This window comes from Tenrec ecaudatus, chromosome 12, assembly GCF_050624435.1.
Source record: "Tenrec ecaudatus isolate mTenEca1 chromosome 12, mTenEca1.hap1, whole genome shotgun sequence".
Classification (NCBI taxonomy): Eukaryota; Metazoa; Chordata; class Mammalia; order Afrosoricida; family Tenrecidae; genus Tenrec; species Tenrec ecaudatus.
The window spans coordinates 49,729,173-49,753,367 of NC_134541.1; the positions used below are offsets into that span (position 1 = coordinate 49,729,173).

General features: G+C 38.8%; 1 protein-coding gene and 1 non-coding gene across 2 annotated transcripts in view; one reads left to right on the top strand and one right to left on the bottom strand.

Moving 5' to 3' along the window:
- Window positions 1–258: 258 nt before the first annotated feature.
- The window catches only part of DSTN (destrin, actin depolymerizing factor), a 31,335-nt gene continuing 7,398 nt past the window's right edge, over window positions 259–24,195 (top strand). The window contains exons 1-2 of the mRNA XM_075564017.1: window positions 259–415; window positions 22,999–23,306. Coding sequence (XP_075420132.1) covers window positions 413–415; window positions 22,999–23,306 — 311 coding nt within the window. The 5' untranslated portion in view covers window positions 259–412. The remainder of the gene's footprint in view (window positions 416–22,998; window positions 23,307–24,195) is intronic.
- On the bottom strand, window positions 14,336–14,439 carry LOC142423553 (U6 spliceosomal RNA). Its single transcript, XR_012779183.1, has one exon. It is a non-coding gene; the product is annotated as a U6 spliceosomal RNA (small nuclear RNA).

Below are 24,195 nucleotides of genomic sequence, written 5' to 3' on the forward strand. Positions count from 1 at the left end.
CCCCCGCCGCGCCACGGCCATTTTTCCGCCCCTCACCGGCAGGTGCCAGGTTAAGGCCCCTTTCCTCGCCCCCAACACTCGAGGATTCACGCCCTTGAGGCCCGACGTGGTTGGGCGAGCCGGCTCCCCACTTCCCTCCTCGCTCCCCTCCCCGCCCAGCCGCTCCGCGCGCCCGAGTCTGGCAGGCAGCCTGGGTGGGGCGTTGCCAGGCCCGAAGGTTGCGCGGCAACGGCGGACGTGCGTGGCGTGCGTAAGCACGTTCCGCCCTAGGCGCGCGCGCGCGCCCGCCCACTGGTAGGCTTGCGCTGCTGCGTCGCCGCCCTGCTCGGCTTTGCGGCTGTGAGGGAAGGACGCTCTCCGGATTCTGTGCGGGCCAGCTTCCTCTCGCTCGTCTGTAACCGCCGCGGCGACCATGGTGAGCGGGAAGGAAGGGGCCTGGAGGCGTGTGCGGGGCGGCGGCTTTGTGGACGCCGCGGACCGCGGTTGCAGGCGCCGGGTGGAGGCGCCTCAGGACTGGAGCCGCCCGCGGTCTCGGCTAGGCCCTCGGAGCGTGCTGTGGCTCAGCCACCTGCCGCCCAGCCGTCTCCTCGGACTGCCGCCCAGGCCTGGGTGCGACCGGCAGGACCTCCTTCGTTCCATTGATCGAGAGGGGTCTGCGCACCAGGGGTGCGGCGGGGAGAGTGCTCGGGGAGCGTGGGCTCGGAATCTGGCGACGGGCCCCCTAGTGCAAGTTTCCCCCAAACCCGGCACCGAGGTTGTGGGTGATTAGGGCTGGTGTAATGAACCCGCGGACTGGTGTGACCCTCTGTCCGCGACAGGCAGGAAAAGGGTCTTCAGGGAATAATCGCTCTGGAGCGTGACTGGCACGATGAAGAACGGGGTGGCCTTGCTAGCGGCCGCTTTGTTCCAGCAGCGCTCCCGAGCTTCCGAAGCTTGGCGGTGCCCCTTTTAACCCCTCCCCTTTCTGCTCCAGTGTGATTAAACATTTTCTTACCGTTTGGCTCAACCACGACTTAGTGAGCCGGGTGTGGGCTTGATGCCGGGAAAAGCAAGTGGAAAAACGTTTTTCAAGAAGTCATTAAATTATCCGAGTCGCTAAAAAAGTAAGCAGATGCTCAGCATATGCTAGGTGATGGAAACGTTTATGCTTCTCCCTCTAAACTGTAACTCTTAATTGATTGTAAAGCACTTTTAGATCAGGTGGAGCAGTTTGTCGTTTACTTTAGTCTGCACACTGAATTACCATTTTTGGTCAATGATTTACAGGCAGCCTTTGCTAGAAGTAATGACACGCCATCTGTCTGACTCAAGCAGATCGGTTCCATGTTATTTGCATGCAAAACGCTTTCACTGAATAATTTGCTTTTCTTAAGATATTGTAACTTCTTGAATGTATAAACTGGAAGTAATTTCTTTTTTAAAATAATTTCTTGGTGATTGGAAATATGTAGAAGGAAGTTGATAGTAATTATTTTAGTGGGTGTTTTTTTTTTTTCTTCCTTTCTTTGCTTTAATTCTGTAAGCTGTAAAGAGGATCGGCTTTCAAAATGCTTTGAAATGGGCTGGAAGATGCTTTAGGGTCTTCTGATTTGACCTTTCAATTCTTTGGTTACTGATTCAAACTATTTTCTGTTTAAAAACACGACCAAGTATTTTAACTTTAATTCATACGATTTAACTTTTATTCAAGTAAAATGAAACATCTGTTAGGTTCACTTAGTGCTTTTATAGGGGAAGACAAGAAATAAAAATTGAGGTGGATTCATCCCAAATACATTTCAAATTTGTTGGCCTTCCAACTCAAACCAAATTCAACTGCCATCAAATTGATTGATTTTTTGCAACCCTATAGGACAGAGTGGTTTGCCACTGTGGAATTCAAAGACTGTAAATCTTTAGAAAGCCTCATATTTCTCTCTGAGTGGATGGTGGTTTAATCTGCTGACTTTGCGGGTAGTGGACCTTAAAAGGTAAAAACATCTTAATAGAAGACTTGTCTTGCTTCACTGCTTCTTGTTCAGATTTCAGAATATAGACTGGCCATTTTTATTTTATTTATTTGACATGAACTTGTATGTCACTGGAGACTCCCAAGTCCACTTCAGTTTTCCTTTTCCTCTGTTTTTAGCCACTCAGACCAAAAATGTAGATTTGAGGGGTAAGAAATCTGGAAGTTCTTTTTTTTAATGGAGAAATTATAATTTAATTAATATATTTCCTGTTAAGCCTTCCCTGTTTCTTTTAATGTTTGTCTCTTCTCCCTTTTCCCACCCCCATCCCTGGCTGCCTCCTTGTCATCAAAGATTTGTCTTTTGGTGTATAAACCATATTTCTTTTCTTTTTATAACAATGGTGATATTAAATATTTATCTTTATAAGATTGAATGAGTTCACTAAGCATAATGTTCTCTAGTTTTGTCCATGTCTTGCGGTGTTTAACATAGTTGTCATTGTTATTGATGTGTAAAATTCCATCATATGAATGTACCAGAGCTAGTTTATCCATTCTTCCATAGTTGGTGTTTTTGGTTGCTTCCATGTTTTTGCTATTGTGGGAATTGATGTAATAAACATAGGTGTAATATGTATGTGTGTTCATGTTATATTTTTATTCTTTTAGGGTATATATACCCTAAAGAAAGATTGCTGCTGGTTCATAAGGTACTTGGATTTGCAACTTTTAAAAGACATGTCATACTGATTTCCATGATGCTCGTACAATTCTACAGTCCTGTCAACAGTGTAAAAACATTCCTGTCCCCATCCTCACTAGGATTTGTTATTTTCTGTTTTATTGAATTTTGCCAAAACTGTCGTTGTGAGGTGTTATCTCATTGTTGTTTTAATTTGTATTTCTTGTATTGTATTTAATTATTGTGAACATTTATCCATGTTGTTCTTGGCGTCTGTATGTCATCTTTTGTAAATTGTCTATTCATGTCTTATGCTCATTTTTTGATCGGATTGTGGTTTTCTTGTTAAAATGTAGTTTTCTATAGATTTTGGAGATTCGTCCTTTATCTTATACATTATTACTGAATATTTTTTCTTGTTTCCGAATTTCTTTTTTCCCAGATCTGTGGGTTCTCTGTTGAATCTTTGGATCGACTCTTTTGTTGTGCATAAATATCTTCTTTTTAGTAGGTCCAAGTTCCTTATTTTGTCTTTTCTAGTGTGGGTGTTTTTTTCTTTATATAGGGTAGTGTGTTTATGCTTCATACTATTTTTTCCTATTTTTCATTGATGGCTTTAATAATTGTGTGATTTATATTTAGGTCTTTGATACATCTTGAGCTTATTTTTGTACGTGTGTGAGGATTAAATCTTTGCAGGTGAAGATCCAGTTTTTCCAGCCCTATTTGTTGGAAAAACTGTCTCCTGCCCATTTAAGATGTTTCAGTTCTTTATAAAAAATTAGATATCTATAGGTACTTGCTTGTGTTTCTGGGTTTTCAATTCTAATCCTGGTTGTTTGGATTACTACCATGGTTATACAGTATGTTTTAAGGTCTGGGAATGAAAGGTCTCCTACTTTGTTGTTGTTTTTTTTAATATGTTTTATTTATCCTAAATTTCTTTCCTATGTAAAGTTGGTAATTTTCCTTTTTTTTTTTTTTGGAAAAATTGTAGTGGTATTTGGATCAGAATTGCATTCAACTTGTAAACTAATTTTGGTAATGTTGGTACTGTATATACTTGAATGTAAGCTGACCTGAATTTCAGCCTAGGCACCTAATTTAACCACAAAAACTGCATTAAAAATATGCTGAGGCAGTCGGGCCCATCCCTGCACACTCACCCTCCGATCCCAGCGCGCCATGCCTTCCTGGCCCTGGGTGAACGCCCTGCAGCTGCCTGTTGGAGAGATGAAGGTTTCTCTGGCAGCTGCAGAGCTTAGACAGTACTGCATGCAGGATGCCTGCAAGAGTACCTTATCAGTTGGGGTTCCAGCAGGAAGCCACCCTTTCCGGGAGCCCAGGTCCTACGCTTTTCTCTGAAGACTAGGAAGAAGTTTGCTGAGGAATGCCTTCAAGTATGAATTGATGAATGACTGCCTCCAAGTCACAAGATATTTTTCTCTAGCCAAACAACTTTCAGCTATTTGAGACCTTTCCTGTGGCCTGGTACTATAGCCAAAATTCCATAGAAATCGATGTATTTTTGTTCAATTAAGAAAGAATAGACCTTTATAGAATAATGGCCTCGCTCTTTTGGTGGAGTGTATTACACTTAAACAAAAGGCTTCCCATTAAACTTACCCAACTATACCTTTTTCATAAGGGAATTGTTTTTTTCTGTGCTTGGAGTACCATGTATGTTTTATTTATTGGATATTTATATTATAAGGAGGAAAACATTTGTTTATTTTTTAATGGAATATTTATAATTTTTCCTAAGGTTTTAATACCATAACAAAATTTGCTCTTTTCTCATTTCTAAATGAAGATAAATATAGGCAGCCCCCAGATTCTGAATGAATTTCATACCTAGGTCTGTCTTTAAGTTGAATTTTATCTATGGAAACAGGTTCCTGTCTAACATTGCTTGGTCAAATGTTTGTCATAGTATATAGTCTACTTTTCTATGTATAAAAACATTAAAGGAACACTTCCAGATAATAAAGTATCTTTGGCATAATATAGTAAAACATAACATGTCTTGATGCACATTGCAAAGTAGTTCCCACTTCTTATGAACCATTGTATGTATGTACCTTGACTTTTAATGTAATAGGTTTCATAAGAATGGGGTTGTAAAGGGGCTGTAATAGGGGTAAGTCAGAAGTTCACAATCTAAAGGACTGCCTGAATAAAGTTTTGAGGAAGAATAGGCTTTTACTAAGTGATGCCTTGATTTTTCTAAAAAAGAAGAGTTTTTATTTTTGAGACTAAATATGGCAGCTGTTTCTTCTCAGACTAATTGGAAAGAGTTATGTTGTATATTAGGTTGTCCCATCTTCTGTCTGATGCAGGTTTGGCTATTGTTTTAAGTTCCTTTGATTTGGTTTGGGATACTTTTCAGAGTATTTTGTATTTGTGATAATTTTCGAGGAAATTGGAAATAAAATTTATGCTTCATCATTTTTTATGACAAGAAAAAATGTGCTGAAAAGCTGGGCATATACACAAGTATATACTGTACTTAAAAAATATTTAGTTTGCCTATCCAGGAACATGGTAACTTGTCCATTTGTATAAGTTCCTTTCAGTTTCTTGAAGGAGTATTTGTAGTTTTCTTTGCACAATCTTTTGTTTCTCTGGTTGGATTTATCCCTAAATATTTTCTCTTTTGTGTAGTTATTATAAATGGTATTGTTCTTCTGATATCTTTTTGGTATCACCATCCTTGATATACAAGAATCCAACTGATTTCTGTATGTTGATCAATTGCTATGCTACCGAATTTTTCAATTAGTTCGAGCATTTTTTTAATTGATTATTTGGGATTTTCTATATATAGGGTTTTTGATATAACAGATTTTTTTTGTTTTGCTTTTGTGAATGCAACCATCCTGAGATGCCAGTTTTGGACAAAAAAACAACAAACCACAGCATGCCCCAGACTCACCTCACTCTGTGAGACATCTTTTTGTTTCCATGAATGCAGAGAGATGTGAAAAGACAGTGATTTGATGAAGTAGAAGAGGTGAAGGAAAAAATGAGGGAGGTGCTGTCAGCCATCCAAACCGATGAGCTTGAAAAATGTTTCCAAGAAGAATCACAGATTTGACAAATGTACTAGTGTACTAGAGAGTATTTTGAAGGTGATAAGGTTGTTTTGTGAAAAATAGCTTTGAAAAAAAATCCCCCCCTTTTTTTCGTACCCCCTCATAGTTTACAAAACTTTTCTGATTCATTTCTGCCCTAATTTTTATTATTTATTTTCTTCTAGCATCTGATGGTTTGTTTCACAGCATTTTTTCCCCAATTTGAATGCGTTCTTTATTTCTTCAGTTACCCAGTGGTTCTTGAGTGAATTTATAATTCACTTTTTGACTTGATCACTTTGTGGTTGATTTCTAATTTTACATTGTTATGATCTGAAAAGTTGGTTTGTATTATCTCAATGTTTTTTAGTTTATTGATACTTACTTTATGACTTAAAATATGGTCTCTTGTAGAATAGCTTTCATGAGCACTAGAGAAGAAAGTTCAATGAATTTTTGTTGGGTGAAGTGCCTTAATCTATGAGATATAGTACATTGATATTTAATATTTCATTTTTTGTTGATTTTTTTCTAGTTGATTGAACTAGAAAGTGATGTATTTTTAGGTGAAAGTGATATATTAAAGCCTTCTAATATTTTATGATCTCCATTTCTTTAAGAATTTGATTAATGTATTTTGATGGTCTTTTGCTTGATGTGTTTATACTAGTTATGGTTATGGTTGTTCAATTAAAGCTTTCATAATTAATAGTGACTGTCTCATTATGTCATTAACTTTAATGTCTACTTTGCCTGAGATTAATATTGCTACTCCAGCTTTCTTTTGACTGCCTTTAGCTTGATATTTTTTTCTATCCTTTGATTTTTAGTCTGCTTGTCTTTATATTTAAGGTACGTTTCTTGTAAGCAGCATATTCAAGGTTCATGTTTTTATCCATTCTATTTTCTATTCATCTATTCTATTCATCCATTCTTTTTCTTTCAACTGGTAGATTTGGTCTTTTTACATTCAATGTGGCTATTGATAAATGTGTTGTTGGTGTCAGTTTTAAAAATTATTATTTATGGTGTTATTGGTGTTAGTTTTCATGAGGATTTTTTGTTTTGTGTTCCTGTTGGTTATTTGGTTGTCTTTTTGTTGCTCCCCTTCTTTTGTTTTTATTATATTGTTAATGTGGTTTTTGTCTTGTTTTGCTGAAGTTTTAATTTTTTCATTGTGGGTTGTTTGTTTTTTGTGGTTTCCTTTTCAATATCAAAGCAGTATTTTGTGTTTTATGATGATTCAATGTCTTCTCCATTCAAAATATTTTTTGTCTGTTCCCTCTGCTCTGATTTATTTTTAACTTTATAGAGGAATTTTGTCTGTGATTCCTTGTTTCAATTTATTTAGTTGTTTCACTTTGAGTATTGCTTCAGTAAAATATTTTCTCCAAATAATTTATTTTCTAATATTTTTAGGTTGCTGCCTGTTAACTTTTCGGGCCATCCAATTGCTTTAAATATTTTTTGTAAAGGTGGTCATGTTTTTAAAAATTCTTTAGATTTTCCTTGTCTGTAAATGTTTTATTTCTCCCTCATATTTGAAGGATAATTTTGCCGGATATAGGATTTTATATTTCCAAGCTTAGATTTAACTACAGGTGGACTTGTTCAAAATCAGCAAAAATCATTTCCTGGTACTGACCAAATCTTCTAGAAGCACTTGGGTATATAGTAACTTGAAACCAATTCAAGAGCTCACTTTCTGAGCACTTTAAGATGAGATTTCTTGGTTTGAAATGTCTCACTTTACAATGCCAAGAACAACACCTGTGATGAAATGAAATTATACCTCTTCCAGTTATAATCCTTTCTCTTGGGTATTGTAAATTCTGGCCTATTCTATGCCTGTGGTCATCATCCCATTTTGGAGGGAGTTTTTTGTTGTGCTATATGGGCAGGAGTAAGCTGGGATCTGTTCTGAGTCTACCCTTTATTGAGATGTGACTCAAACCGACAGCATTACCTGCTGAAAGACAAACCACACCTCCATGAAAGTCATTCTTTTTGATAAATCACTTTTGGGGGTATCTTAACAGCTCTTATAACAAACCATACATGAATTATATCCAGCACATTTGTACATATGTTGTCATCATTGTTATCAAAACATTTTCTTTCTACTTGAGCCCTTGGTATCAGCTCCTCTTTTTCCCCCTCCCTCCCACTCTCGTGACCCCTTGATAAAGTAATATTATTTTCACGTCTTACACCATCTGTCTCCCTTCACTCAGGTTTCTGTTGGCCATCCCCCTGGGTCAGAGGGCATTATATGTGGAGCATAGTGATTGGTTCCCCTTTCTCCCACCTTCCCCCTACCCTCATGGTATCACTACTCCCATTATTGTACCCGGGGGTTTTATCTGCCCTGGATTCTGTGTATCAGTGTACATGCTCCTGTCCAGCCAAATTTTTCTAAGGTAGAATTGGGGTGATGATGGAGGGCCAGCATTAAAGAACTAGAGGATTGTTGTGTTCTTAAAAGAGCTGTTTCAGAAGCAGGAAGAGAACATTCTTAGGACCATCATGGAAGAAAAGTTATTATTGGAACACTTTCTAAATCCCTCTCAGCCTGAAGTGGCACAGGCAGTAAAGGCCATGTATGTTATACTGGAGACCACGGGTTGAGACAAAGAGACTAAGACTGAACGGAGGAGCATCCTTGACACTATGAGACTGAGGCGGAGCAATGAACACACTTCCTGGCCCACAGAAGCAGAAGTTCAAAGAACCGCATGGCTAAGAGGCTGAGGACCAGAGACTTGGCTGCTGCCTGAGGAGAGACACTGCTGGGACCAATGACAGGGTCTTTACCGATCCTGATTTGTGGTGACTAACTAACTTCATTAATAGTCCCCTTATAAAATTGTATTGTGTGTGAGTTCTGTGTAGCCATTCCAACAGATTGTCAAACCTAGCAGGAAAGAAGAGTGTCATGGGAGGAATGCGCTGTGTTAGAACAGGGTAAAGGAAGATGGAGGGTGGAGAAGTGCCTGACTTGCCTAGTGGCGTTTAACCCAGGGCCAGGCTAGCATGGAGGTAGATATTCCTTCTCCCCTGTGTAGTCAAAAGAGGTCAGATGTGACCTCTCTGCCTTTCATTGATCTATTCTTCATACAAACCTTTTCTACACATCTCAAACAAATTTGTGTGTGTGTCTCTCTCAAGCTTTTTAAAATAAAAGTTGTTTGTCAGGCCATCATCGAATTTCTAAAGTTGTTTTACCAGTAGTTCTAATACATAGGACTTGAGATATATCTAGCACCTCTTATAATTAACAGGGTATGCATTTATAACACAGCCATAAAACCTGCTGGGTATTATAAGTATAGTCTTGCTACTGAAATACAGTAACAGAACAAAACCACAGAACTTTCCTGTTTAGAATGTTTTAAAATTAATTAAAAAATTTAAATTACAAGTGCAGCTAGAAAAGATGATTTGTCATAATCATATTTAATGTATGGAAAAAAGTTTTAAAGGACACAAAATAGCAGAACCCTTATACTCCCCAAACAAGTCAACATTTTGTCATATTGTAGCTGTTATAACTAAATACGCTTCCTTTTCTTCAACTCATTCCTCCACTTCCCGGAGACATTGACTTACTGTGTTAAATGTATAATGTTCTGGACAACTAAGTGTGTGGTATTAGTCGGCCTTTTGCAATAGAGAAAATGTTGACTATTAAGGACTATTTCATTTCAGAAAGGTAAAGGGTGCCTAAGGTTTTATAGACGTATGTAGACAAGGGAGTTTTGAAGACGGATAGAGACGGGTTTTATCAATTTATGATAAGGCCTGGTCCTATACAGTTGCCCCTTTCTCAGTACACAATTCTTAACCCACTGTTTTCTAAGATCCTTAGGGCTCAGGTCAGATTCAACATATGGTAGTTGCATTGTCCTGAATTAATACATGTATTTTTAGCTACACAAATAAGATCTTTAACAATATATATTGTCTTGATGTGTTTTCAGTTTTTATGTGTTACTAGGTTGCATGTATCATTTTGCAAAGTTTTTAAAACAAAAAGTTTTGGTGCTTTTTTGGCTGCTGCAGCTGTCATGCTTTAGTGTAACTGCTGAACAGCATTCCACTGTCTAACTCTACAAGTTTATGCACCCCTCCATTGATGAATTTCCCCATTTTAAAATGTCCCATCTTCTTTGTGTGTTGTGAACTCTTTGCAGTAGTTTCTATATTATAGTTCACGCGTCTAGCCCCTGTGTTCACACAGTTTTTTAGAAGTAGACACTCTGGATAGTTTTACTTTACATGGTGATTAACTTAGTTTGCATCCTATCAGCTACAATTATGAACCTGTATCTCCATTTCTCTAACCACTCATTATGAGTCTAAATGTTTGCCAATCTAGTGGGTGTGAGATGATTTTTCATTTTAATTTGCATCTCTCATTAGTGAGTTCAATTTTTTCACATGTTTACTACATTATATGCTTACATGCATGCTGCATCCTGTGAACCTGACATATAAATACCGTATCTTCATCTAAACTTTTTGTAGAACTATAAAATAAGTCAGCATGTCAGCAAGAATATGGTTATAGTGCCAGCACCTTCTACTGAGGGCTCATGCCCTCCGCCCTGGCACTTTGCCTTTTAATCCTTTGCCTCTTACACTGCTAAGTCGTTGAAGTTTAATACCTTCAATTCCAGCCCCCTCCATTTTCTGGCATTTAGTAGTGGTAGAATGTGGAATGATACATTATAGGGTTTCTTCCTTTTCAAGGTTGGTGGAAATTAACATCTTCCACGTTTTATCTTTTATACTTTAATTTGACAATCCTTCAAAGCTCTGCATAAGATTTTCAGCGGTGTCTTCCTCCGAAGTGGGGAGCCAAGTCCTTCTGTGTTGTCTGTTCTTGGTCTGGAAGCTGTGGTGAAACCTGTTCACTGTGGGTGGCATTGAGTAACTCTATATAAGATTTCCTTAGAGTATTGAAAAGCATGGATGTTACTTTGAGGACTAAGGTGTACCTGACCCACGTCTTGGTATTTGTCAGTTGCCTTATGTGCATGTGAAAGTTGGACTGGTTTAATTGTGATGATTTTAATTTTCGTTACATTGAGTTATAATCTGAAGGCTCCAGTCTGTGATTTTCAAATTCAAATTCTCCTCACTGTCAGCAAGCAAAGGTTGTTAATAAGCCATCCTCCAATTGTAATATCAAGTTCTTCATATAATCCAGCATCTCTGATTATTTGTTCAGCGTATAGATCAAATAATTAAGCTGTGGTAATAACTGGTCCATATTCAACCATTTCAAGAGGTAGCTTATGATCAGGAACCAATGGTGCTGAAGGAAGACATTGAGATGCTAACCTCAGGGTCAGTAGTTTGGAACCTCAAGTTATTCCGTGGAAGAAAGATGATGAGGCATTCCACTCCTGTTACGAGTTACAGTTTTGGAAACTCACCGGGGCAGTTCTACCCCATCCTATAGGATCTCTTTAAGTCTGAATCAACATTCGTGGGAGTGGGTTTGTTTTCTAATAGTCAGTATAGACCTGATAGTGGGTTTGGTTTAGATCCATTGCTGGTAGGAGTGCACAATGGTACAGCTGTTTTGGAAAACAGTATGTCAGTTCCTCAACTAATAATACAGCTGTCATATAACCCAGCACCTCTACTCCAGGGTGTATACCCTAAAGACTTGTCAGACTTGTATGCCAGTGTCCATTGCTGCACTTTTCACAGGAGCCGAAAGGTTGAAACTTAACAGTGGAGTACTACTAAAACTAAACCAGTAAGAGAAACAGAAGTCTTGGTAAAATATGAATGATGCTTGAAAACATCCTGAGTGAATTAAGTCAGCTACAAAAGTTCAGTTATTGTATGGTCTCACTTAGATAAAAAGACAAAACCAAAGAAGCAAATCAAACTCACTGCCATCCAGTTCATTCTGACTCATAGCAACCCTATTAGACAGTGTAGAACTCTCTCAGGCTTTCTGAGACAGTAACACTATTGGAGTAGAAGCCTTGCCTTTCTCTAGAGGAGTAGGTGACGGTTTCAAATGACTGACCTTGCAGCTAGCACTAGCCCATTGAATAGCCACTATAAAAAGACAGCGAAGGCAAATGATGGATAGAGATCAAAATTGATTAGTCATTACATTCAGTCCAAAGGAGTAAGGAAATAATGGTTTCTGGAATTTTGAGTTTCAAATTTGTGGTGATGGAAAAATTGCGTTGATTTTCACAGCTGATTTAATGTGATTGCTGTCACTAAGTTTCTACACCTGTAAGTTAAATTGGCAAAATGTATATGTATAACAATCTCACACACAAAGAGTAGCTACTGAGGCTGCTTATGTGCAACCAAATATCTCATGGGATCTAGTTCCTTGGTTTGGTGGTTTAGAGTCATGCTTCATGAGAAATCCCAGTTAATTGCTCTAATAATATGTTTAGTGTTTTTGTTCTGTTTCTTAGTTCAATTTGTAGTGCCGGGGTTCTTAAAAGATCGCAAGTGGCCATCAAATGCACAGTAGTTGGCTGAATCAAAAGAGGAAGAGGGAAAATCAAGAATGGAACGCATGTCTAATTACCTCCATGAACCACTGCCTCTTTTGCCATGAGACCAGACTAATTGGCTGTTGCCCAGCTATAGAGGGCTCCTGATCAAAAGGGGGAAAATGAAAAACAATTTCAAAGTTAATGGACTTCAGACTTCCTGGAGTCATGGAGGCTAAATGACTTCCTGAGCCGCCCACTGCCTAAAGACTTGTTGCTTCCATGCTTGGATCCCTACTAGCACTCTTTCTTTAGTTACACCAATAATGCTTGTGGGCACTCAGTGTTGCCAGGAAACCTCCTGCTTGAGGTGCTAAGCTTTCTCACTCTGCCAGCCAACTGCAGCAATCTTCAAGTCCCAGCCTTGTGTGGCTGCTATTTTCTGCTGTTCTGTCTCCAGTGGTAGAGCTCTGTTTTGCTTCTAGGAGGTTCTCAGCACAGGGATCATCTGTCCAAAGAATGGGCTATATTTCTGACAACTCTTCTTCGGTCGTGTCTGTTGTTATGTCTCTCCTGCCCAATCCTGCCCCTGGAATTGGTGCTTAAAAGTTTATTGCAATAGCAAAATGTATTAAACTATAACTTTTACTTTTTAAAAAATTTATTAAATACTTTTATTGGGGCTTCTTACAGCTCTTATCACAATCCATACAGTCGTCCATGTGTCAAGCTCATTTGTGCATATGTTGCCATCATTTTCAAAGCATTGTCTTTCTACTTGAGCCCTTGATACCAGCTCCTCATTTTTTCCTTCCTTCCTCCGTTCCCCCCTCCCTCATGAACCCTTGATAAATTATAGATTATTATTTTCATATCTTAAACCATCCTCTGTCTCCCTTCACCCACTTTTCTGGTGTTTGCCCCCCTGGGAGGGGGTTATGTCAGTCCTTGTGATCGGTTCCCCCTTACTCTCTCCACCTTCCCCTTCCCCTCGTATCTCTGTTCTCATTATTGGACATGAGGGATTTATCTGTCCTGGATTCCAGTGTTTGGGGCTTTATCTGTAGCAGTGTACATGTTCTGGTCTGTCAGATTTGTAAGGTAGAATTGAGGTCATGATGGTGGAAACTTTAAAGAGCTAGAGGAAAGTTGTATGTTTCATCAGTGCTATACTGTAGCCTGACTGGCTCGTCTCTTCCTGTGATCCTTCTGTAAGGGGATGTCCAGTTGTCTACAGATGGGCTTTGAGTCTCCACTCAACTCCAATAACCCCCCACCCCCATTCACATTGGTATGATTTTGTTCTGGGTCTTTGATGCCTGATACCTGATCCCATCTACACCTCATGATCACATAGGCTGGTGTGCTTCTTCCAGCTGGACTTTGTTGCTTCTCAGCTAGATGGCATGGCTGCTTGTTTATCTTCAAGACCCCAGGCGCTGTATCTTTTGATAGCCTGGCATCATCAGCTTTCTTTACCACATTGCTTATGCACCCATTTTGTCTTCAGTGATCCTGTCAGAAAGGTGAGCATCACCGAATGCCAGATTATTAGAACAAAGTGTTCTTGTGTTGAGGGAGTACTTGAGTTGAGGGCCAATCTGCTGTCTTAATACTTAACATGTAAATATAAATGCATCTCTTTCCCTATCATCATAGATATATTTACGTATGTACATGCCCATATTTAGACCTTTACAAATGCCCTTTTGCCTCCTGGCTCTGTCCTCTGCCCTTTTGCTTTTCTCCTGTCCCACTGTCAGGCTCAGCCTTCGTTTGCATTCAGTAATTTCTCGCTGTTGTGTTTCGCATCATTAAGCCCCACTCTGCTTCCTATTCCCTTCTGCCCTTCTCTCCATTGATTTTAGTTCACTTGTTCCCTTGTCCCTGGATTAGTTGCCCCCTCCCCTCCTTTTTCCCACTCCTCTTCACCGGTCACCCCATGAAACCGTTAGGTCCTGTTTTCTGTCTGAATTGTTTCTCCTGCCTATCTATCTAGATAGACATGCAGAGAAATTAATAAACGCAAATATCAGACAAAGCCAAGCAAAACAACAAAGGTAGACAAAAACTACAAAACAACAATAACAACAAAAAAACCCCAAAACAAATAAAAAGAAAGCCAATGACAAAAAAAGGAAAAACCTATTAAAATATGGAATGCTTCACAAATTTGCATGTCATCCTTGTGCAGGGACTATGCTAATCTCTGTATAATTCCAATTTTAGCAGTTGTGCTTCTGAAGCAGGCACAAGCTATAACTTTATGGAAGTAGGAAATCTGATCTTTCTCCTGAGGAACAGCTGGTGGTTTCAAACTGACTGTCCTGTTAGCAGGCCAACACATAACCACTATGCCACAGCCCTGTCTTCAAACCCATGGTGGGTTTGAACAGCTGTTGCCCTGGTGATTTAGCAGTCTGACAACCCACTGTACAGGACTCCTCTGTAGACAGTATAACCGTAGCTTGCATAATCTGTTTCAAGGGCATTGTACTTTGTTACAAAATAAAATAAATGTTTTTTACTTTGGGAATTGGCTATAAAGTGAACACTGTTTAGTCACCTTGGCTTTTGGGAATGAATCGTGTTAAGGCAGAGTTAACTTAGGGCAACTGGCAGCTCTTCAAGTCGTGTTCCTCCTCATCCTGAAGCTGCCTGCTTGATAGAACAATGGAATGGGCTCCTACAGACACAATTACGGTGCCAATTAGGTGGCAGCAACTAGCAGGTCTGGGGCAATGTTCTCCAGGAAGCTGTATATACTCTAAGCCAGCGGCCAATATATGGTGCTGTGTCTCCAATAGCCAGAATTCATGGGTCCAGGAACCAAGGGGTGGAAGCTGGAGTGGTACCACTCACTATTACTCCTAGTGATCCCCTTGCAGCATTTTTGCTTCCTGTCCCAGCAACCCTGTGTTCCTCAGTCCTGGTCCCGAAGGAAGGAACTCTCCCACCCAGAAACACAGCACGGATTCCATTGAACTGGCAGCTGAGAATGCCCCCTGGCCAATTTGGGCTTCTCATGCCTTTGGATCAATAGGTCAGGAAGGGTGTCACTGTACTGAGTGCTGTGATTGATCCTGATTACCAAGGAGAAATTGAACTGGTGTTAGGTGATGGAGGGAAAGAAGAATATGTCTGGAATTCAGGAGATCCCATAGGCTGACTCTTAATACTACCATGCCCTGTGATTAAAGTAAATGGTAAATTACAGCAACCCAATCCTGACAGGACTTATAATGACCCAGACCCCTCAGGAATGAAGGTCTGGGTCACCCCACCAGGCAAAAACCACAGCCAGCTGAGGTGCTTGCTGAGGGCCAAGGTAATACAGAATGAATAGTAGTAGAAGATAGTTCTACATATTAATTATGACCACATGATCAATTGCAAAAGTGAGGTTTGTAATTGTCTATGTATTTTCTTTTTATGTGCTTATTGCATACCTTTCCTTTGTTCAGGTATGATATATGAGATACAATTGGATTCAGTGTTTTCATTTACATGTATGATACATGATTGATGATAAGTATAAGTATGATTTCATCAATGTCCAGAAATTATATAAGTATATATGGCTAAAGAATTGTGTACAAGTTGCCAGGTGGATTGAGAAAGTTTATTGTGTCAGCCTGGCCGATAAACACATGTGGGATTAATTGAAGGACGGAGAGATAAATGGCTCAGCGAGCCTCGCCTTTCTAGTCTCGCTCTTTGATCATCGGACCAGTGTGCGGCTGCCTTGCTGGTTCTGTGCCTCAATTTGCAAGCTATACTTGCTGTGGGACACCTAACCTGTGGACTGTGTCGCTGTAAATTGAGGTCCCTTTAAGACCACATAATTGGAATGTATATCTCTTGAGCTGGGCACTGACAGTTGGTGACCTGCCTTGCTGTTTGCTGCTTGGGCCAGGATAGCCTATTTCTCTCTACAGAGGACTACCTGGCAGCCCTCAAGACTTGAAGGACTGCTAGTGTCTCACAACTCTCTCACGAGAGTGAGTTGCACTGAGCCATTTGTACTGCTTTATAATTTAACCGTTCATATCTTGTATTATATATCTATATCTGTATATAATTTAACAGTTCATTTCTTGTGTTATATATCTACCTTTATAAATATATGTATAAAATTATTAGCCAATCGGGTTTTGTCTCTCTAGAGAACCCTGTCTAACACAGGGCATTTTCTGGATCGCTTATTATCCTATCTGGTTTAGCCACTTCGAGTCATGGGAAGAAAGAATTCATTCTTTTTTTTTTTTTTTAAGGGAACAGAAAAAAAGCTGTTCCTTGAATTTAAGTAAGAATTGGCCACATTAACTAGAAAGAACTGATGAAGCATTTGTAGGTTTTCTGGTTAATAAAGGATACCGTAGTCAGGCATTGTGTCAAGGTCAGCTGTTCTCAACCTGTGGGTCTGTACCCCATTGCGGGTCGAATGACCCTTTCACAGGGGCCACCTGATTCATAGCAGTAGCAACATTATAGTTATGAAGTAGCAACAAAAATAATTTTATGGTTGGGGGAGGTGTCACCACAACATGAGTAACTGTATTAAGGGTCATGGCTTATACAATTGATGTTTGTATGGATTGTGATAAGAGTTGTATGATTCCTTAATAAAATGTTTAAAAATTTAAATTAAAAAAAAGAAATAATAGGGTGGATGATACCTTCAGGAACAAGGGTGTGAGGGACGATGCTGGGAGAGTGGAGGGTGAGTGGGTTGGAAGGGGGGAACTGATTGCAAGGATCCACATGTGACCTCTTCCCTGGGAGAGGGACAGCAGAGAAGAGGGGAAGGGATACTCCGGATAGGGCAAGATATGACAAAATAACGAGGTATAAATTACCAAGGGCACATGAGGGAGGGGGGAAAGGGGAGGGAGGGGAAAAAAAAAAGAGGACCTGATGCAAGGGGCTTAAGTGGAGAGCAAATGCTTTGAGAATGATTGGGGCAGGGAATGTATGGATGTGCTTTATACAATTGATGTATGTATATATATATGGATGGTGATAAGAGTTGTATGGGTCCCTAATAAAATGTAAAAAAAGAAAAGAGGAGAAAAAAATGATTAGGGCAGGGACTGTACAGATGTGCTTTATACAATTGATGTATGTATATGTATGAACTGTGATAAGAATTGTATGAGCCCCTAATAAATTGTTAAAATTAAAAAAAAAAGAAATAATATAAGAATAAAAAAATAAAGGGTTATGGCATTAGGAAGGTTGAGAACCACTGGTCTAGGTGTTTTACATATATTGCTTTATCAGTCCTCTGAGTTATTATTGTAATTCTGCTTTACAGATGATGAATCTGAGGCTTTTAAAAGTTAGCTCACTTGCTCAAGTTTCAAGATCAGAATAAATGTGACTCAACCACATGTGTTTTCCATGTTTTTTAACCACATGGCTAAAAAGGTCATCCTTAGAAGTTCCAAATTCTATTCATAGGAAAGAGAACATAACCTTTTTTTGTTGTTGTTGGTACCTAAAAGCAAACCTGTTGTTGAGGCAGTTCTTACTTACAGTGATCCTATAGGACAGAGTAGAACTGCTCCATAGGCATTCTGAAGTTGTAAGTCTTTACAGCAGCAGACTACTTCATCTTTCTTCCTCAGAGTGTGGGTAGTAGATTTGAACCTCCGACCATTTGGTCAACAGTTCAAAGTTTAGTCCACTGCACCACTAGGCCGTCTGAAATAATATTCAGTAGGCATTGTTCTGCCACCGCATGATATAATTACTTCATTTCCTGGTGATGCTGTGCTACCTACACTAAAGGATGTTGTTTCTCAAGGCAGTGTTTATTTAGAACATGACGTTTTACTGTTAAGAGTTAATCTTATGCACAATTCACTCCAGAATGATGGAGTGAATTGAATATTGACTAAATGTGATTATATAAATTTAAATTATTTAAATGAGATTTCATTTTAAATCTTGTATTTTAAGTGCATTAGCTACATTTCAGGCATGGCTAGTGGCTACCTTTTTGGACAGTACAACTGTAAACATTTCTATTATCTCAGAAAGTTATGTGGAGAAACATCTCTTGGATTGTGGATCTGATGGTTTACTAATTCATGGCAGGCTTCAGGGGGGAGGTGATTGTTGTGATGGTGAGTGTGCTTTAGCACACTTAGATATGGCCATCGGTTTTCCTGGCTCCGTACTGGTTATCTTTTTCAGAGGATAAACTCTTAAGTCTTCAGGAGCAAGGGAGGAAACAAAGCAGAGTTTAGGAAAGGAACTAGGTATGTGAGGACTTCTCCAACTAATTTTACTTATTCCTTTTGAACCCCATTTTCCTTCTTGCTCTTGTAGGTTTATGGAAAACAAAACAAACCCTTTTGTGCTTTCAGTGGGGTTTTGGAAAAGAGTTAAATTAGATGTATGTATTCAGCACCTCATTTTAACATAAGACTTGAAGTACTGTTAATCCTGGTTGTTTGTTGTCTCAATATCTTTGTTCATAGCATGCCCCAATTTGTCTGTTGGCCTCTTCAAGGCACACAGAATTATGAATCCATTTTTTAAGACACCAAACTCTTTTGATTGACAGTTATGCTGGGTATTTATGAGTTGGTAGTTTGAGAAGTTGTATTCTGTTCTTTGCAACTTTAAAATATTCAACATTTGCATATTCTCTGTGTCATTTACATCCCTCTGTGCATGTGAATAGTGAAGTCCCTAGGTGACTGAGGCAAATGATCAAGTACTTGGTTACTAATCCTATCCACCCCAGGTACTTTGGAAGAAAGACCTGGCAAACACTTCTGAAAGGCTACAACCATAAAATCCCTTTAGAGCTCATTTAAATGCTATAACACATGGACCTCACTACCATGAATTGGAATCAGCTGGACAGTAGCTGGTTTGCATTTGGGTTTTGAGTGTGAGTAGTAACTATTTAAAGAAGTTAACTCAGAGTGAGTACTTTAGATGTATTGGTTTAATCTCCGAAACTGAAGTCTTTGGGTCAGTATTTTACAAAGGTTCCATGAGAAGAAACTCAGACAAGGTTGAGATTCATTATGCTTTATGAGTAATTAGAAAACCTATGGTCAAATGCAGTGAAGTGATGATTTAACAGTAACTCTTTGTAAACATTGGTGTGGAGTTCTAGGAGTGGCTGCTATCCTCCCGTGGTATCTGGTACAGAACAGGGAGAAATGGAATTGTGGATAACATATCTTTTTAAGGTAATCACAGAGCTCTTGTTATAATAGCAGTCTATTTTTGCTTTCAAGATTTTCTTTCCCAGCTGTGCAGCAAATTTTGGTGCTGTGTTCGGCATATCCTTTAATGGTCTTTAGTGTTAAAGCTTTGCGGATATAACCTTTAAAAACTTAAAGCAAAATTGGATTGGATTTTGCTTTTAAAAATAAACTCTGGATTCCTTGACAGTTCTCACTTTAGAGAAATACTGCGAGGAGAGATGAGGCTGTCTGCTCCAGTCAAGATTTAGTCTTGCTCTATAGGAGCCCGGGTGGCATAGCAGTTACATGTTGAGCTGCTAATCATGAAATCCCCAGTTCAGAGCTATCAGATGAGGCTTGTTCCTCCCATAAAAAGTTTTAAACTGGTAAACCCACAGGAACAGTTCTACCCTATCCATAGGATGACTGCAAGTCAGAATTGGCTTGATGGCAGCAATCGAGAGAGAGGATAGCATTTCCAAGAGTTAGAAGGGACTCAGTGGCCATGGGTTTGATTTGGGGGTTAGGGAACTCCTAAGAAACGAGGCTGACCAGAGTGGGCTTTTTGTTTTAGGTAGAGTACATTGTAAAGATACAGGACTGACTTGGTGACTTTAACACTGTGCTCTGGTATGACAATGATTGTGGATAATGGTGCAGGACAAGGTTCACTATAAGTCAGAACTGACTCAACAGCATCAGCAAAGATAAGGGCATATGATTCTTTATATCTGTTTTACAGCCATTAAAAATATTTTAGATCTACCATAATGCCTCTGATGATAAATCCACCAAAATGAATACTCTCTTAATTACCATTTAACCATCTTCTTAGATGAAATAGATGCCAATATAATTGACTTCTTTTGTAATCTTAGGTACTTATAATTTTAGAACATTATTTTGAGACAGGGTCTATAGATAGACTCATTAGAGTCCATTTCACAAAAAATGGTTAAGACCCCAGAAACTAGTATTCTCCCAAATGCTTTAACTTTCAACCTGTCAATATTTGTAAGCCATTTATAGCATTGTTGTTTTCATGATAGAAATCACACCTATGCTCCTAGCTTTTTTGGTTGTCTAAACCTTCTCCCTTTTAGCAGGCACTTTCAGGGAAAGAGATACACAATTTTTTGAGCCTTCTACCCAGAGGGCACCCTAAAAGAAAAAAAAATCAAACCTATAGCACAAGAAGTAAATAGCAGTGAGCTAAGGTTCTGTGATACTTCGTAAAACTTTATAACTCAAATTCCGTGACCATCATCTGGAGCTTGTTGGAATTACAGAACCTCATACTCTGCCCCATACAGTCTGACTCAGACTCTGTAAACTGTTGAGCAAGATCCCCAGAGAATTCCTGTGCATATTAAAAGTTGATTAAATAATTCCTTTCAAAATCACAGAGACCACCACCAATGCTACTGAGTTGACTGACTCATGATGGTGATCTCCTAGGTGTCAGAGTAGAATTTCAACTTCAAAGGGTTTTTACTGGGTATATTTTTAGAAATAGATCTCCAGGCAGGTCTTTCTTCTGAGGAACTCTGAGTGAACTTGAACCTCCAACCTTTCAGTTAACAGCTGAACACAATCACCATTTGCTGCCCCAAAAGAGGCTGCAGTTGAAGAAACTAACATAATTTAGAGCTTTTTTCTGTCCAGCGTGACATAACTAGTTAGTGGAGGTTTATGATGGATTGTTGCTCTCGTAATAAAGGCTTTAATATCAGGTTGTTGCCCTTTAATCTTCAAGTTGCTAATAAACTGAATTCATTTCAGGACTCAATGAGAAGAAACAACTGTGTGAACATCCATTAATAGTTGCAATGTATGAAACCAGGAAAATTGGAGTCAATGTGTACAGATTGATGTCCTGAGCCATTAGTGAGCTGAAATGGACTGGTTTTGGTCATTTTGAGTTGGACAGTCATATGTTTTCTTACACCAGGAATCATAGATTGAAGAACGAATGGCATTGCATTCATGATCAGAAAGACCATTTCAAGATCTATCCTGAAGTGTAATCAGTGGTAGGTAGACTAAGACCCAGAGAATTCCTACCAGAGCGATCAATTAATAACAACTATTATTGAGATTCATGCACTAAGCACTAATTGCTAAAAATGAAGAAATTACAGAAATTTACCAACTTCTGGTCTAGAATTGTTCAAACATGCAGACAAGGTACATTGATAATTTCTGATGCCTTGAATGTAAATGTTGGAAACTTAGGCATAGAATGGACCCTAAGTGCATGATGGGACTTTATAAGCCTAATAATTTGTTGCAAGCAATATTTTATATTTTCCAACAATATAAATGGCGACTATCAACTGTGTCTGTGGTAAGAGACAATGGAGAAACAAATTCAGTATCATTAGTCAGAAAAAAGTTAATTACCAAACAAACCTTTTTGCTCAAGTTGATACTAAAGAAAATGAAAACAAATCCACCAGGCTCAATGAGACCTTGATTGTATCCCATATAAAGTTACAAACTAGCTCAATAATAGACTGAAAAGTTGTGCGATGACATCAAGGACATCATACAGGAAGAATGGGAAAGGAAAGCAAAATGGTTATCAAAAAGTAACTGTATCTAGCCCATATAATTGTGATGGTACCCCAACCCATTAACATGGCGGTGTCAGTTCTAACTCAAGAATTTAAACAGTGCCTGGAAATAGTAAGTACATAATATTAGCTATTTTCCCCCTGTAACATTTTATTCCTTAAGGCTCTGAAACTTTAGTATGATAGGTCTTCTTCTCTCAGTCCTAATATATTAATTTGCTTGTGTATTATCTACATACTATTTAAGTTTATTATTTGTTGCTGTAGAAAAGCTAGCAGGTTTTTAAAAGTTGTTAGTGGAAGCATATTCATTTACAGAGTAAAGCTCATATTAACAGCACACCCTCATTTGAGGTATTTTTCTTAAAGATCTTAGTTTAACTGCTTCATTTCAAAATAACAAGCATAGCTTATTGAAAGATTTCCCCTCCCCTGGTTAGGATAATCCAAAATCAAAATATTTTCTTTGATAACACTTTCTTAATGCTTCTTAATTTCTTGGCAATTTTGTAACTTTAATTTTACTGGTAAGTGACCAATAATTACTGAATGTTGACCAATGTAATTGTGAGATCTGAGAAGAACAAAAACCTACTAAATTCTTTTATTTAGGGAAAGGTATGCTGTGGGAATATAATTTTCCCATCCTAATATCTCTGACATCTATGTATTTTAAAAAGAAATTGGGAACCGGTGAGATGATTTACTTAGGTTATAGTAGCCTCTTTGAAAAGGAATTTGGCGATTCAGAAAGTACTTCTTTCCAGATTTTATACTATCTGGGATTGTTTAGAATAACAGGCACTATTGAAGTCAAACCATTCCTTATCGTCACATTATAGTTGTAAATGGCTTATATGTATAATACTTTTTGAAGTTTGATCAATGAAACGAGTAATGATGATAGCTGAGGTTTTTCTCGCTGTGGTAAATGTGCCTTAACATTTATAACTGTTGCACTTCTATAACCAAAAATTAGTGTCTTATACTTGACGTGATCAAAATTCTCATCTTTCTCATTCTAGGCTTCAGGAGTGCAAGTTGCTGATGAAGTATGTCGCATTTTCTATGACATGAAAGTTCGGAAGTGCTCCACACCAGAAGAGATCAAAAAAAGAAAGAAGGCTGTCGTTTTTTGTCTCAGTGCAGACAAAAAGTGCATCGTTGTCGAAGAAGGCAAGGAGATCTTGGTTGGAGATGTTGGAGTAACTATAACGGATCCTTTCAAGCATTTTGTGGGAATGCTTCCTGAAAAAGATTGTCGCTATGCTTTGTACGACGCAAGCTTTGAGACTAAGGAATCCAGAAAAGAAGAATTGATGTTTTTTTTGTGGTAGGTACCTGCAAAGCTGAGTCAATCTCTGGCACTTCAAGTTCCCAGTACCTGAAACCAAAGTAACTTCTATTTAAGCTATTATAGATATTTAATTTTTATGTACAGGTTCTATAAGGCCTTATCTAATAATAGTGTTTGTGTGAGCAGAACTATCCTCTGACCACTGTTTATCTACTTGAGAGAAGATGATTTTCAATATTTGATTTTTAATTTTTTAAAAATATTTGATTTTTGGAGTCCAAGATTCTATGCAGCTTCAGCCTACTGCTCATGAGATCAAATCTGTCTATGAATTCTTTGTAGAATACTTAGAAGACAGTTTACCACTCTAGCATTCAACCTCTCATTTGCCAAATACCCATGTTCTGCTTGTGTAATCTATGCCCACAGTCTGGTACGGCAGCTGCTAGTCGTAGTATGATACACAGAGCACACACTACTGAAAACGGAAACGCTTTATTTTAGATCAATAGTACAGGGGAGCAGTGTAGTGAGGAAGACCACAAGTGTCCACAAGAAGGAACTGTCATCTTAGAAGTCAGTTCTTGCAGCCTGTGGGCAGTGGCTTGTTTATAAGACACCAGCCCAAAATGGATAAGGGTCTTCAGCCTATGACTGTTCATCAGAAACGGCCAAGGGATTATGGCACACTGGTTGTGTAGGTTATTTTTACAAGAGAAAATAGGAACAATAAAAGATGCCTCTCTGTCAAACAAGTACTACTTTTAGTCATTGATCTTTAATAGTACAGGTTTTGATGGCCTTGTTTGTCCCTTTAGTAATCATATGCTTGAAAATAACCTGCAGCTGGCCTTTGTCACGCATTGCAAATTCATTAGTACCTAGTCTCAAGATGGACACTCTTGGCTTTGCATTATATGTGATT